General features: G+C 40.8%; 1 protein-coding gene across 14 annotated transcripts in view; it reads left to right on the forward strand.

The window, feature by feature from the left end:
- Positions 1-1,142: 1,142 nt before the first annotated feature.
- The window catches only part of SGCE (sarcoglycan epsilon), a 32,937-nt gene continuing 17,441 nt past the window's right edge, over positions 1,143-16,638 (forward strand). For 2 of the 14 annotated variants that reach the window (XM_075143739.1, XM_075143740.1), the window contains exons 1-2: positions 1,160-1,317; positions 14,493-14,615. In XM_075143739.1, the coding sequence (XP_074999840.1) occupies positions 1,200-1,317; positions 14,493-14,615 (241 nt within the window). In that variant the 5' untranslated portion in view covers positions 1,160-1,199. Of the gene's footprint in view, positions 1,318-10,392; positions 10,498-14,492; positions 14,616-16,638 lie in introns of all 14 variants that reach the window. The other 12 variants (XM_075143730.1, XM_075143731.1, XM_075143733.1 and 9 more) reach the window with 12 other exon arrangements.

Below are 16,638 nucleotides of genomic sequence, written 5' to 3' on the forward strand. Positions count from 1 at the left end.
AGCAGGCATGGTCTAGATGCGGTTCTAGATGTAGTTCTAGTACAGGGACCACTCTTATATATACCATATATAAAGCTGAGAGAGTGCAGCTCCCTAAAAGAAAATGCTATATTTACATAGCGCTGTGTCTTAAGTGGTTATAGATGACATATACATACACCTACCCACAAAATACATCACCATTGCCAAGAACTGTATTTGGCAATATTCTTCCTTCCTACATAGGGGGCTTTGCTTCCACATAGCTTCTGGCCTATGCCACAGACATTAAATGGCAGTCAAAAATCAGTAATTAGTCCACAAAGCATAATGCAGCCTGTGTGAAGTAAGACAGCAGGGAATGATCAGACCTGACTTAGGAAATTGGGTAAAACCTTTAACGGAGGCCACAAAGCTGCAAGACAGCAATGTAAGAGAAGTGACAAGCCTCCACGCACACTTGGACCCCTGACCATCCCCTCCAGGCACCCTACTCACAACTCTGCTAGTTGCAGGTGCAGCTGCTGAACGTTTCAAAAAATAAAAAACAAAACCACTTTGGATTTACATGGATTTACATGTAGAATAGAGATATAGACTTAAAAAGGGGCAAGATGTTCAGAAAACTGATGTTGCAAGGACCTCAGCCACGACGACCTCCAAGAGCACACCACACCTGCGCGCACCAGGCAAGCCTGCGAGGTGTCCTGCCCTGCCCTGCCCTGCCCCGCTGCCCGGGTCCTGGCTTCAAGGGAGGGAGCGGGGTTGCAAGTAGCAAGGTGCCACAACCGCTGCCTTCCCTTCCTCACCCGGCGCATCAACTGCGCCTCGCTTCACCGCGACTTCGTTCCCGCCACATTTGCACCGCTGGCCTGAGGCGAGAGATAGCGCCGAACCACGGCAGGGCAGGGCAGGGCAGGGCAGGGCAGGGCAGCCACCCGACCTTGCCAGGGGCCCACAAGCCAGCCTGCCCCCGCCTTCAGGGGAAACGGGTCCTGCGGACTCCGCTCCCCAAGAACCCCTCACCAGGCAGCTCAACTCCCCCACGCCCGCCCAGCTCCCCCCAACATGGCCGCGGTGCGGCGGGCGGCTCCTCCCGGCATGCCCCGCGGGGCAGCCGCGCTGCCTGGAGACCGCCGGCGGGGCGGGGCGGGGCGGGGAGGATGCTGCGCCCGCCGCGGGGCGAGGCGGCGGCAGCACGGCACGGCACGGCGCGGAGGATGCGGCGGCGGCGGTCGTGGCGGCAGCAGCAGGCGGAGGAGCGGGGAGCGATGCGGTACTGCGTGGCGGGGCCCTGGCCGCACAGCGGGGCCGCCCTCACCACTCTCCTGCTGACAGGTCGGTCACGGCGGCGTTTCAGCGCGGCAAGGGGGCACGGGCCTCGCCGGCAGCCGCCGGCCTGCCCCGTGGTGCCCCCCTCTCCTGCGGGCTTCGTGGCCCCTCCCGTTGCCCTCAGGCTGCGGCTCGCTGTGCCCCCCTTTCCCCTCACTCCGTGCCCCTTGTCGGTGCGGGGTTCGAGCTGCCCCGGCACCCCCCCTCCCCCCTCGCGGCTCCAGCGGCTTCCGGGCACGGCGGAGGACACCCCGAAGGCGGCGCAGGGATGGCCGCCTGTCCGCCCCTCGCTCTCCCCCTGCCGAGAGGACCGCCGCAGCCCGCCCCTCCCAGCGCGGCGCCTCGGGGGGAGCGCCCCGAGTCCGGCGGGGTCCCGAGCTGAGGGAGCCCGGCTGTGGCGGGGGCGGCCGGGGCGGGGGACGAGGCCTCGCGGTGTGGGAGTGGGTTTGCCGGCAGGGCGCGGAAACGGGGCCTGGCTGAGAGTCGCTGGGTGGCGGGGGCGGCTCCGCTCCCGGGGACAGGGCCGGGCCGGGCGGTAGCGCCCGCTGCTCTCCTCCCCGCCCTCGACCTGACAGGCCTGGTGCCTGTCCCCGAGGGCTGGACTATTTTGAGTACAGAGGTATCTTTTGTATTCCCCCCGCCCCCCTCCCGAAAATTATTTCCCAGCTTGACCGCTTAATCCAACTGTGTCAGAATTAAGACTGCAGAAAAAGTCTTAATCCTGCTCCCTAATGCATGTAAATAATAGCTACCATGCAGTAAGCAGGTTTCACGCCCACAAGGTTCTTCACAGTAAAATACTTAAAACTGGTAACACTTAATAGTAGCCCAGCCACAGAAGTGCCTTTGTGGGACCATTGCTACCCGAAGAGCAAGTTAACAGCAAGAAATCTATTTATTTAGGTTATTTTGTGGTCTGAGAGGTCAGTGGTGTGTCATCTGAAAGCTAACAATCTGCTCGATATCTTCTCGAATAAGATCTAGGTACACTTCTAATACTTCTTTAAGTATATGGCCGCACTTGTCATAGGATACTGACAGCAGAAGTGACATGAGACATTTGAATATATTGAAGATGCAGTTAGCATCTAAGTGTTAAGTTGCTCAATGTGAGGATAAAACTTTGCATTTGTTAGATGCGAGATAGTGCTTTCTCCTTATGTGGAAATTTTTCCTGCCTCTTCTGCCTCCTTTTCCCAAGACCAGTTGTGGGATAGCAACCAAGAAAGAACTAGGACAGTCTTAGGATAAGCTTTCAGTATCAACTAAGGTATTAAGTTTAAAAAAGTTCAACTGAAATGAGCTTCTAGAAGCTGAGTTGTGAGCTTAATCCACAAGTCCCTTCCAGGCTACATAATAAGGGAAGAGGTCTTAAGGTTTTTTAGTGTTAACGTTTCCACTTCAAATTCATACCTTTTTAAGCTTGGTTCAGATGGATTTCATTAGTTAAAACAGCAGAATACACAGTTTGAGACCGATGTAAAAAGGGAAGCATGAACTTAAGTTCAGTTAAGTTCTTTTAAGAGATATATAAAGTTTATTCTTCATCAAGGTGGAGTTTCGTAGTATGTTCCTGGTCTGAGTTCAGGTACAAGACAGCTCATAGAAGTTAAATGATGCAGACTGTCCCAGCAGCTCACCTGAGCTCCCCCTGTCCCCCTTAAGCAAAAAAAAAAAACCCCAAACCACCCCAAACCAAACCCCATTGTTTTCATGGTAGCATCGTCCTGCTTTCCCAGAGCTTGGCATCTCAACTATAGCCATTGAAAGAACTTCCAACCTCATCTGCTGGCTATGAGATGAGCCACAGCCCTGCACGAAAATCCTTTCTTTTGAATCCTGTTGTTAAGTAGACTCTACATTCTACTGCAAAAGACATTTTAACCAGGCAAAAGGCATCTTACAGACAAAATGGAACATGACGAGTAGCACAAGATCTGTAAATAGATTTCTTTGAGTTCTCCTCTACTAATAGAGATTAGTTTTTCCCGTTTCTGTTGTAGCACTTGATCTACAGAAGAAACTTGACTTACGCTTTTTGTGCTTCTTAAAGATGTATGGAACATATACTTAAAAGCTTTTTGGAGGACGCTGGCTGCTGTCAGAAGTCCAGGTTGTCCCCCTCCCACTCTTCCCTACCCTCCCTGTGGCAAAACATTAACTCAAAATCCAGGGATTTCAAGAGATTTAAGAGTTTAAAGGGTGTAAAAGTGATTTCAGAAGTCCAACACTTGCTCCTAGGGGGCTAATATAGTGCTCAAATTGAAGGTACCGACTCTCAAACACTAGCTGATGATAATTTTCTCCACTGCTAGAAAAAATGGGACATTGTTGTGAGAAGTGACATTTAGGGTTAAGCATTTCTAATACAAACTAGGTAGTTGTTCTTTGACTCTAGCTTCACAGTAATAGGTATGGTAGAAGTTTACTAGATTAAACTAGTAGAGATGTCTCCCATATTAGTTTGGTAGAGCAATGAATTGCTCCCATATTCTGCTTCTACAGAGACAGTGGTTGTCAAAATGTTGTTTGAATGAGTGTGGCCATTTTATGGTTGTTGCCCTATATTTCTACGCTTAAAGAATTAGTTGTCAGTGCCTGTTGTCCCTGGAACCCCTGTTTTATCCTAGGAATAGGAGCTGTAGAGCAATGGAGTCATATTCCTCTTTCCCTATAAGGGGGTCAAAATGGGGAAAGAGCTCATCAGTTCTCACTTTGGAAACTGTGATTACGTGGTCACATTAATTTGTCTTAAAGCTGCATTGCTGCCAGAAAACGTTCTCCAGAAATGTTTTTCACTGCTTCCCTTGTGGGCGCTGAATAACTTGCACAGTGATAGTCTGAATTGGGTAATCTGGCTGAAAACTAGCCCACCCACACACAAAAATTGTTCGCCAAAATCAATTTACTGACCAGGACTACTGCGGGGTTACTTACACTGATGTGTGCTAGGTGGCCAAGAATGTGCTGGGAATCTCCCTTTTCAGCAGGGCTGCAAACATACGCTAGTTTAAAACAACTGTGATATCATGGGCTAGGACGGGTATTCAGGAGACTGAACTAGATCCCTGCACTCATCCTGCTGTTCACAGCAGAAGTGCCATTTTCAACACTCTGCTTCTCAGCCGTGCCCCGTAGAGGGAGGCAGAACATTTCACAGATGATCTAGTGTTTTCAAACTAATAACATAGCATACCTGCCCTTTTTTCTTTTGTGGGTGCAACCATAAGGGCAAAGAAACAGGTTTTCTTCATACAGGGCTTCGAATCTCTGCCTGAGAAGATGTTGCCTGTCAAGCCTTTGTACTCATCTGACCCAGATGAATAAATAAAATCTATTGTCAATGAGTACTTGGTTGAATAAGTAATTATAGGAGGGAAAAGCTAGCCATTCTGTTAGTATGCTTTTCATTACAGAAGCACATTATTTATAGGTGGTATAGCTTACATGGAGACATCTTAGAGGTCCTAAAGCCAGACAATAAGAAGTCAGCTTTGTATCAGGAGTTCGTCTTCTAGGCGTAACTTTCAGTGTGTAAAGAGAGGCATATTTTTGCTCCTTAACGTTTTTAGATTTGGTTAGAAGTTCATTAAAGTACTTCAGGAGCTACAGTCACCGGAGTAAAACTCTTTCTTTAGAAGAAAGATTGTTTCCAATGAAACTAAGAAGAAAGAATTTCAAACTTAGACAAGAATATCTATTTTGGTGCAGCTTTTGGGCTCTTCTTGAATAGATATTGATAAATTTATAGCAGACACTATCAGTGTAGACTGCCCTCTTTTGGCAGAGCTCTAGAGGAAAGGAGGGAGTTGCTGAGTTTTGATTACTTCCATAGGAATTTGAAAGAAACAGAAGAGAAGAGCCAAGAACCAGAGAATGCACGTTAGTTTCCCTCCTAATCAGTTGAACTGCTTTTCAAGCAAGTAGTAGAACTAAGAAGTGCTCTAACCTGAGAAGGGTTTTTACATGACTATCTTGCTGAAGTGTGTTCAATGCGAAACAGGGTGCTACAGATTGAGAGCTGAAGGTATGGATTTCAGTATTCGCTGATAAGTATTGCTGTGTTGGAATTAGCACAAACATGTTACATAGGTCGAAAGTATACATTGTTTTGTTAACAGCAGAGTTATGGTGCTCATTATGTAATACAAAAAAAAATTGTTTATGTAAACACAGACTGTTTCCAATGTTGTTACAATTGCAACACAAACCACCAAAATGCCTTTTAAAGGTAGATTATTTTTAGTGGCAGTCAAAGCCACGAAGAGGAAAAGTTAGAAAAAGCAACCTAGTGATCAGACAGAAATCTCAATCTTGAAATCTATGACTTTTCTGAATTGCTTTAGTCTTTTAAATCAATTGCCACCTCAGAAATTTGGAATGTAATAGCAGGGGTACTCTGATAATTCGTATCAAGAGATGATAGAAGGGTAGGGGGCATCCTGGAATAGCAGGCTTACAGGGTGACCTGGCCATACCCCTTGGTTACACCTTGGGCTTGGGGCTGGACCGCAGGAACTAGCCATGTTTTCCCCACCTTCATGGAAAAGCTAATCTAATTTGGTTCTCTTGTCAGGCCTACAGTAGGAGGGAGAATGGTGGTGAGTAAATGTTACTATTAATAAAGCATGAGGTTTTTGTTCTCCCAGTACTTAATTTGCAGCATTCCCAAGAATGCAAATGCTGAAGTTTCACAGCGAGACTGACAAAATGCTTTATTCAGTTACTTTTCTTGAATGATCTTGGAGAAATATTAAGATGTTACAGTCATCAATGGGAAGGACAGAAACAGGTAGAAAACCATTACCTACTGAACAAAGATAAATAAGTATAGAGCTTAGAAACATTTCTGGGTTTGATTTGAACTTTTACGCAGTTATAATAAATGGAGTGCAGAGGGACCCGAGCAATCCACAATAGAGAACTAACACAAATTAATTCTTATTTCTTATGTAGTAGCTGTCATTGAAGAGGATCTTATCTGTTAGAAAATATCCAATCTTGCTGTGAATTTCCACTGAGAGAATCCACTTTAATTCATAGTGAATTTCTACAGTAGTGGTTGCTTATGTATGGCATATTAGGTAAGAGGAAGGGGTGTGGAGGTTGGAAGAGGAGGGAGAGTAGGTGGTGGTGCATCTTCTGCCTCCTCTAGGGGACAATGTGACCAACTGGGCAAGTATCTCAGTGTGGACACCAATGGATACTCAGTAACTGCCTGGGTGCAAGCTCTGATTTGAGCTGTGGGCTAAGCACCTCAATGCAGATGGTTCCCTCTTGACAGATGTTTTGTTTCAACTCGGTGGTGTCAGTTTCTAACTGTTCTGCTTCGCGGTTCTCAGCAGCCTGTCAGAAATCTGTGCTGTGTATGGACCTGTGCTTCCAGCTGAGGATGCAGGAAGGACTCTGGGCCAGATGGGATATGTGGTAGAGGAGTGCAAGGGTAGTTTTTTGGAGCGGGGTTGTGCGGTAAGAGAGTAAGGTGTGGTGGAAGCACGGCCCGAGCTCCTGGTCTGTGGCGTGAAAGTAACAAGCACGTGCTTAGGTCAGGTCCCAGGTGAAGGTGTGGGAGAGAGGGCAATGCCAGGTTTTGAGAGCTGGAGCTGTGTGCTGCATTGGTAGTGGGAGAGATGGGCTTGAGATCCTACTTCAAAGGAGCTATAAGGAGGATGGGTAAGGGTGCAGGATGGTATGTGGATGTTAGAGTGCAATGAAGGAATGGGGAAGGTGAAGTTGGTCCATGATACTTAGGTCCTTTTTTGGTTGTGAGGAGGGCAGAAATTGTTGTGGGTATCTTCTTTGTTAAATATTCTGCTGTTAAATATTAATACTTACAACCTTCACATAAAACCTATGCAAATATAATTAAAGCAAGGGAAAAATAGCATGAAATAACAGAAATATAGTTTATATTTATAAAATAATGCAAATATAATTAAAGAAAAAATATTAAAGAAAAAAGATTAATTTAAGGAAAATAAAATGAAAAAATTAATTAAAGAAAAATATAATTAAAGAAAAGAAAAAAGAAAACACTGTAGATGTACTTCACCTGGGCATGTTCAAGTCCCAGGCACAGAGCTGTGAGTTGCTCCTGCTGTTAGAAGCACTGGTGGGTGCTCCAGCAACTGTGGCAACGTGTGTAACAAACTGAAGAGCCTGACACTATTAAAATTTTTTTCAGCATGAGTACAAGGCTGATCAAATTAATTCTAAACTGCCTCTTTGATAAAATGCATAGTTTGAATCCCTGCATTCTGTAGTGTAAGGCCTCTTTTGTCATCCTTTAATCATATTCACAGATCTTCCCCGAGCTTTCTCCATGTTGTCACTATGCTTCTTGAAGGCTCTATGTAAGTACTAGACACAGCATTTGAACAGTGATCATATCTGTGTCAAGTACAAAAATAAAATCTCCTCTTTGATGTTGCTGTTTACGTATCAGCCATTCTAACCAATCTTCTGCTGAAAGCTTGTGTTCAACCAGTTATTACCTGACATATGTCCCTAGTTTTTTTTATCAAAGTTCAGCACCCCTGAAGTGTCTGCTCTGTAGTGTGCGTATGGTATGCTGCCTTTGTTCCTGGGTATGCATTTACATTTTATTCTATTGAAGTGCACATCACTGATCACCTTTTTACCAAACGATGCAGACTGTTCTGTGTTAGTAGCGTATCATCTCCATTATTTGTCAATCTCCTAGCCTTTGTTTTTACCTGCAAATTTTATCGATATATATTATACATCCAGGTAATTTTTTATATATATATATATATATACACACACACATATATATACACACACATACATATATATATATAAGTCAAATTGCATAAGGCCAATGCCAGAACCTTGTGAGGCCCACTAGAAATCTCATGTAACAAATTAACTCTCCAGTTGCCCTATTCTCTTGCTTGAGACTGCCATTCCTGTGGTGAAAGCTGTTAAATGGGCAGTGTGCTCCTGAATTGTTTCATTTCACACCTGTCATTTGAAATCAAATAGATGGTGATATATATTTATATTAAAACATCACACTGTAAACTCTTAAGATCTGAAAACTGGGAAATGCAGTATAGGGTGGAGAGATGGACAGGTAACCTCTTTAATCCCCACAGCTAAACCTAGCACAACTTGTGAACCCAAATCAAAGACACTTACTGATCATTTATATTAAAAAATGTATCTTGGAACCTGTCTTTCTTTTTTTTTTATTCCATTTAAATATGCTAGAATGATTTTCTATCTAGTTTCTCAATCAAAGTGCTAGGTGATATACTGTATATTTAAGGATAACATTGCTATCTTTATCAGAAAAAACCTGTGGGCTCATCAAAAGTGTCTGAAAAGATGCATTAAATCCTTGTTGACTGTGATAAGTATAATACTCTTCTCCATTTAATAATTCAGTAATCAAATCTTGTATTAATTGTTTTGCTTGGTACTGGTTTGTAGCTGACAAGCCTCTGATTGCCCAGCTCATCCTGTAGAAATATTGGAACAACTTTATTTTACCTTTCTGGAATTTCTTGAGTGTTCCAAGAATTACAGAAAATTTACACTAAAGGTCATATGCAGTACTGAGTTGGATAATCCCTAGGGTGGTATTATCTTAAGACTTGCAATGTATGCAGATCAATTCAGCAGGGAGAAAGTTGTCCGTCTTGCAAGACAGGTGTAAAACAATGGATGTTTTGTTAAATCAGATCCTTTGTGTGTATTGAAAATCTAAAGAAACTTAACAGAAATTCATAATTTAGAAACGATACTGTGTTGGTGTGGTAATTTGAACGTGTAATTTTTTTATTACACTTCATCCTCAATTCAATTTTAGGTGTTTTGTGTAAATTATCATTAATAAATGGCTCACTCACATGCATAGATTGAGTATTTGTGTATCTTGACTACTGCTTAAGCCAGATCTGTTGGGCCTCCTAAATTCTGTTTGGAGAATGCGGTATCAGTAACGTAATAGCTGACCAGTGTAACTACGTCAGCAGAAGTTTCCAGAGATGTTTAAGCTTCTAGTGTAAATGATATTTGCATACTTTGAGTGTTTGCCAATAAGTGTCCATTTCTTCCTGCAAACTGGTGTATCTGTATGCAAGTACTGCTACTTGATGTTTCTGATACTACTATTTTTACAAGAAAGTTAAGATGCTAATCCGATAACATCTTTTAACTAGGGTTTGACATGAGTTCTTGCTCCCAAACTATTTCAGAAGAAAGACTATTTATTATGGCCACTTTCCCTTTCCTAGCATCTGACTGCAATTCCTTTCCCTGCACTTTCAGTTGGCATGTAACTATACAAACAGCTGATGTATCTATTATTCATCACAACAAAAGAACAAAAAGTGGGAAGTGAGGAGGGAGCTTTCTCAGGCAGTTCTGCTACTGGTGAAATGGAGTCTTTCTGTCAGCTCCACAGCTGCTTTCTGTCTCCTGTAATCATTTGCTCCTCATCACATTTAAAGCCTCTTGCACCTTTAGCTGCACTGATCCAGCTGTTTGCAGGTTGTGTTCTAGCTGCATGGGATGAAGACAACCATTTTTAACTGGTTCTTGTTTCAAAATTGATTAATGGTTATGCCTGCTAGGCAAGGTGCTCAGGCCCATGTGCCTTTATATAAGCAAACCATCTTTATATAAGCAAAGCTGTGCTCTTGGTTATATTATTTTCCCTACTTTGGCCAAAATATACTATGCCAGTGAAAGTAACTTCAGATATGTCTTTGCCTGTGTATGAGGTTTTGCCAGTGCAAATATATTTATCAGAGAATGTTCTTCATCATCTTTATTATTAGTATAATTATGTCAGCAGAAGTGTCTGCAGAGGTGTGAGCATTTAGTACCAACTCAGCTTATTTGGAAAAATGAGTGTCAAAAAGGTGACTGTCAGAAAGATTATTGTATGTTTATATATTCAAATCAAACACCACCATTTTTTTAACCTCAGGTTCCTAAACTCTGACTAAAACCAAAACCTGGTTTAGAAGGCATCTGATCCCATCTGATACTTGGTTTGTGGGAGTCTGTTGATCTTACTAATTTTTTTTGCATTTGTTTTATTCTGAAAAGCTTTTTTGTTAAGCTCTGCTGATGGCAATAATGGAACAGTTAACTGGACGACTAAGCAAGCCCACAGTTATATTATCAGCAGAATAAAGGCTGTTGAGAAGAATGGTGAGTTTAGGTTGTAAATTTAAATCCCATGTTGGTTCAGTCAAATCTGCTTTTAATATCACTCTTGCTTTTTCAGTCATGTCCTTGTTTTAGGAATAAGGTGCTATTTCAAGGTAAGTAATTTGGAAAATTTTACATTTCTTCGATCTTTTAAACATTCACAGACCTGCGTGAGTCTTCTGCAACTTTTCCTGTTCCTACAGCTTTGCTTGAAATAATGGCTGTGTGTGTACCTAATATTGCACATTTTCTTATCATGGCTGGTTGCTTGGAGATACCTCTGTCTGCAGTTTGCTTAATACAATAACTTGTCTGTAACAATTTAAAAAAATCTTTTCATATACATATGTATAAAGACTATTTTACTGTCATTTATGCAAGTACACATAGAATATTTTAGCTAGTGTACACTAGCTGAGAAAAGGCTTTGCACTGATTGCCCATCCAGGCAGGCAATCTGAATTGGATCCCAAATCAAGTTATTTCTGGGATTGTGCTTCATCTGCTAAAAGTCAATGGGGAGAGAACCCATTGGAATTCCCAGAAAAAATTTCCAGGTGGATTTTTTTCTGAAGATCATCAACATACAGGCTTCAACCAACATGGTAAATCTTCTGAAATTTCTGGAAACGAGGGTCATCTGTATCTGATAACAGGCTCTGGGCTGGAGGCTGATATAATCCTAGCTGAATTCCTGCCTGTGCCCATGTTCAAGACCTACAAGAACAACTGAGACAGTTTCTGCACGTTTCAAAAAGTGATGCGTGTTTTCCAACCTTTATTTCCCAGTTAATCTACTTCTTTCCCAATCTCCAGAACTTCTAACCTTTCTGCACAGATATATCTTGGGATCTACAGAAAGTCCTCCAAGGGATCTGGAAACAAGAAAGAAGAAAACAGCTATCAAGGTAGCTGATACTGTCTTTTTTTCTAGCAGGGATCTGTTGTGATCCTATGTAGTGAAGATTTTTCATTTCCCATGGTTAGCTATACAGAAGCCTTTCACAGTCCCTGAGATTTTTTTATTTGCCCGGGAGTTTGCCTGGGCAATTCACATCTGGCAGTCCGCTGTATTAGATTAGTATCTAGAAGTTGGTAAGTATGTTCAGTTTCATCCGTAGATCACCTAAGATGATTACACATTCATCTCCAGTCTCAAGCAGTCTTATGAAAATAATTGTGGGTTTTAAAAGCTTCTGAAGAAAATAGCATTTCACTTGTTTCATTATTGAAAAGCAGTGATTGCTATAGTGGGCTGAAGACTCATCATTTTCCTTCTGATTTTGAAGGAACTTCATAGGGGAAAAAGAAGAGGGCTTCTCTGACAAGGGGGGCGAGAACTTTCAAATTCTTAATCTCCGTATTTGTGTCATTACAAAGTGTTTGTCATTATAAGATAAAATAGGTTTGTGGGTTTTTTCCTTCTGAGAGGCATTTTTAGACTTCCACCAAGATCATTCCTTTGTATCTGCATGAAGTCCTTATTGGTATGCTTACTTCAGCAACAGAGAACGTCTCATTACTAGAAATGATCAGGCATTTAGTGGTGGCAATAGATTTCCTCTAACAGGCAAAAGAAATATGTTATATGCGTTTTTTTCAGTAACTGCTGATTCTATTATCCCTCTTCCTTTCTAAAACTATTGCTTATGGAGAAAATATACATTACTTTTTCACTGTTCTTCCTGTTTGAAATGGATTTTCATTGTAGAGTGAAAGCATCAGAAATGGAAAAATGGATTTTTCTAGATATCTGGTGCATTTTCAGCCAGCCACCATATTTTTGTCAGCTTTTCTGCTCTATTAATGTTATAAATTACTTTTTTAAGCTTTTCTTGAAAAATTTTTAAAGGAAATTAATTAGTTTCCGTGTTCTATTTACAGCTTATTCACAGAAGTGAGTGCAAAAGTTTTTTGGGTCATCAATTTACTAGTTTTAATTATACAAATCAGATAACTATATTACTGTACTTAAGTCTACATAATTAAAATTACAGTAACTGGTTTATTAACCACAGAAAATTGTAATAAACTATTTAACTTTCAAGATCCATTTTAATTTTGTCTTTAAGGTTAAATTATTAGAAAGATACTCTGTTCAGTACTGTGATAAAAGCGGTTTCCAAAAGTGGGAAAAAGCAACTGCTGTGGAATTTGATCAATAGTATATTTAGAGCTTCAGATTATTAATTCTGCAGTATCAGGCTCGAAGAGTGGGAAGTATGTAACTAAATGGAGGGGTCTACATTACAGATGTCTGCATCTCCTCTCAGCTGTCTCTGCAGTCAGTGGAGATCTAGTCAGTGTAGTCAGGAATCTAGGACGTGATTCAGCTCATTTTACAGGAGAAATCAAATTAATCAACCCCTAGAAGTGTCTGTTTCTTTTCCACTGACTATAAAAGGAGCCTGACTAACTCAGTGGTGGATGTCGTTTCTGTAGGCATCTAAAATTAGGTGAGAGAGATTCCATACAGAGTATGTGGTGCGAGGGATGGAATGTCTGTGATTAACACCTAATTAGCTGTGGCTTTTTAAGCGGATCTCAAGTAAGAAGGTTGGTATAATGATAAGGCTGGAAAAATTATACCAGGATTAGAAAATTACATGAGCTTGATCCACATTTCAAATGCATCTTGCTTATTGATCCAAGTGTTGAAATTAGCCTTTTTATCTTCTAGGAGGTACGAGTTTGTTCTTATGAGTTTGTAACAATGACTCAGAAGTCTCTTTTGGAGTCGCTTTTCTCTATGACAGTACCCCCATGATGTATGGCCTATAATCTTTGTTCGGAGATGTGACTTCTCATAAAGTTTCTTTCGGTTTAGCAAGCAAGGCAGGTAGCTGTGTGTTTCTGCATATGTGACTTATCATCTTTATTTACCACTTGTGTAATCCTCATCTCATTGACAAAATTTATCAGCAATTATTGATTCTTTCAGGGCATTGACTTAAAATTCAGTAGTAATATGGAATAGTAATATGACCTACAATCAGTCGTGTTAAGACACTATGAGAAACACCTATTAGATCAGTAGTCTCCATTTATATTTAAATTTTTGTCGATAAAGTGGTTTCTTATCCATTTAATGTATCATAATAATTTTTTTATTCTTCTAATTCATTAAAATGTGTATTGCGTCAAATGTGTTACACCTAAGTAAGAGGTTGCTTTTATCAACTAAATTTGTAATTACATAAAAAAGAGCATATTGCTTTTACATATGCCGGTTGTTCTGAATTAAGTTTCCTTTAGGTTTTTAATTCTGAGTCCTGTAAAATGTGGCTTCATTTATTTGTTTGGAATCAGTGACACCTGACTGGCCTGTAATTGCCCATGTCCTTCTGTTTTATCCTTCAATACAAGCACATCATCTTCAGTAATGAGTGCTCTAACCAGATTTTTAGATGTACATTATCCGAACTTGCTGGTCTAAGAAAATCTAGCTTTAAGAACTCATAGAAATCCTCAGCTGAAGTGAATTGCTTTGTCCTTTTCTGCACAAGAACTGAAAAATCTGCCGTTCCCATTTAGTGAGGAATCAGTACCATTGATTGGTAAGGTTCCTCCATATTTCTCATGTTCCTTATTTTTATGTAAAATATGGAGAAAACATGATTGTATCATTCATTTAATGTACTTTTATTCATGTAATATCACAGATAAACCAACTATAAAATTACAATAGCCTCCCTCGTGTTTTTTTTTTTTATTGCAATAAAAATAAAAAGCTCGTGCAACTTCTGAAATCCTAACATAGCTGGTTTTGTTTATTGCAATGTTGGAAGGGATTCTGTTGGGCAAAGAGAGGGTTTGCTCTGTGTTCTGTTCTTAAATCTATGCAACCTTTTAAAAAACTTATTAACAGGTATCTAATATTTGTTGCTTTCCTTCTCCCAGATTGCCCACATTGCTGTTGAAATGCATGCTGTATTATCTAGAGCATGTCTCATTTTTGCTTTTTTCTGTCTCTTATCTTTCCTTCTGCTTTTCAGTGTACACGATTCTGTCTAAGGTGCACTCTGATCGGAATGTATATCCTTCTGCTGGAGTTCTTTTTGTTCATGTTTTGGAGAGAGAGTACTTTAAGGGGGAATTTCCTCCTTACCCAAAGCCTGGTATGGGATGCTAAGATCTTCCATATTGTATAAAAATGTAGAGAAAAAAATGTTTAAAAAAAATCAAGTCTATTTAGCATACCTTACAGTTTAGCATATAACATACAAAGGACATTTTTTAGTTTCTATTGAAATATCTTCAAATAGATATGCGGTTTAAAATGTTCCAGTTTGTGATCATCATTTGTGAAAAAATGCATGTAATTGTGTATTGTGAAAAATGTACTTAAATTTGGGAAGGCGTAATAACGTTATATATCTGAGATTAGGAAGTATGCCTTTTCTTCACTTTCGCATTAAACATGAAATCGTGGAAGTTTAATAATTTTGTCTGTTAAAAATGCCATTTATCTGATCACCGTTTCAGACGTAGTATGTATCAGGCTATATGAAGGAGCGCTTTGAAAGCATATAGTAAACTTGAGACAAAATAGAAGATTAAATCAGATATGAGACTACATAATGATGTTTTCTTTCATTTAAAACAAATGTCTCTTTGGATTCAGCCTTCTTCCTATCTTTAGGAGTTTAATGTTAGTAAGCAGTTTGTTTTTAGAGGAAGAGCTGTGATTTCCTAAGTATGGTGTTTTGATATACACCTAAGGCAAACCTAAAGGACTGATCATTGGCAGGTTAGAATATGTATAAGCAATCGGGGGGGGGGAGGAGAGAGAACATTCTGCCCCACATGCTTATCAACAATGAAAAGGAATAATAAATATATAAATATATCCTATTAATAGAAATATAGCTACCCTATTTTCCTATAAAAATAAGAAAAACCTATAATAAATATACATATAATCAAAACCTGTTTGATTAATAAGCTTTTGAATTGAGTTGAGATTACTGTTTTCAAAACTCACTTTAAAGAAAAAATAAGCTTCTATTAGCATTGGTTAAATTTTGTCATGAAGAAACCCAAATGCTTTAAAAATTTCCGCTCCTTGAAAAATGGATGTTTTTCCTGACATGTATACCTTTAGTCTTCATTTCATGTAACAGTGACTGGCAGAGTGAAGTTTGCCTCTGTCCCAGTTTTCTCCCATTTTTGGCACATAGATGGAAGGAACCTGGAAATTTTACTAAAGATGGATTGTCTTTCGAATCCTTACAGTCCCAGCCTGTCTTGACGTTCATGTGATTCAAAGGCAGTATGACTCTGATCTCAAATACTGCTGAAATTGTTGTACCCATGGATGATTGTGATCATATCAGAAATTCACTGTAAGGCCAGCTGTTACCACGGTCCTTTTATTTTTATCTGCTGTGCTGGATCATTAGGATGGCCTACCTTGATGAAGGGCAAACCAGAATGTATCACAGATGGCTTTCAGATTTTTCCCCAAATCATTTGTGATACTGGGAATTTTATTATGAATGCAATAGATTAGATTACTGGGACGTCCCAAGAGAGTTGCGAAGAAAGTTGCGTTACACCCTGGTGCTGGTTTGGTGTGGTTTTGGTTCCTTTTACCCACAGCCAGATGTGTAAATACGTACCTGAAAACTAGTTAGCCTTTGGCAACAGGTCTCAGTCTCTTTGTTCCTCTCTGGAGGAGATGACAGCTGTTCTTTCTTCACTGGGCTCAGTTCCTGCCTTCTGTGCCAGCCTGCCTGTCATCTTCTCTTGTCACTTGTCCTACGAGTGCTGCTGTTGCCATTTCAAAGCCGAGCTGGAGGAGCGCAGTGCAGAGGTGTCTGTGCAGGCTCCGAGCAGATTTGCCCAAGTTTGGTGTCTCAGCTGTAAGGTGCTTATGCCTCAATGGTGAGGATCTGGTAGTGCTTACAAAAGCTAAAGTAAACAGAAGTCAAATCTGGCCATTTGTGAGAGTATCAGTAAGAACCACAAGAACTGTTGTACTGGTTTAATTTTAGGGGCTTTTAGAGATTGCATCTGGAGCATTGTATTTAGTAGCCATCAGTGGATCCATTTTGCAGGAATGTCTGGTCCTTTTTTGAATTAATTTGTTCTCTAAAAAAAACTACTGCCAGGCTGTTCGTGCTGAAGACCTGTATGTAC

The sequence above is a fragment of the Calonectris borealis genome, chromosome 2 (assembly GCF_964195595.1).
Source record: "Calonectris borealis chromosome 2, bCalBor7.hap1.2, whole genome shotgun sequence".
Classification (NCBI taxonomy): domain Eukaryota; kingdom Metazoa; phylum Chordata; class Aves; order Procellariiformes; family Procellariidae; genus Calonectris; species Calonectris borealis.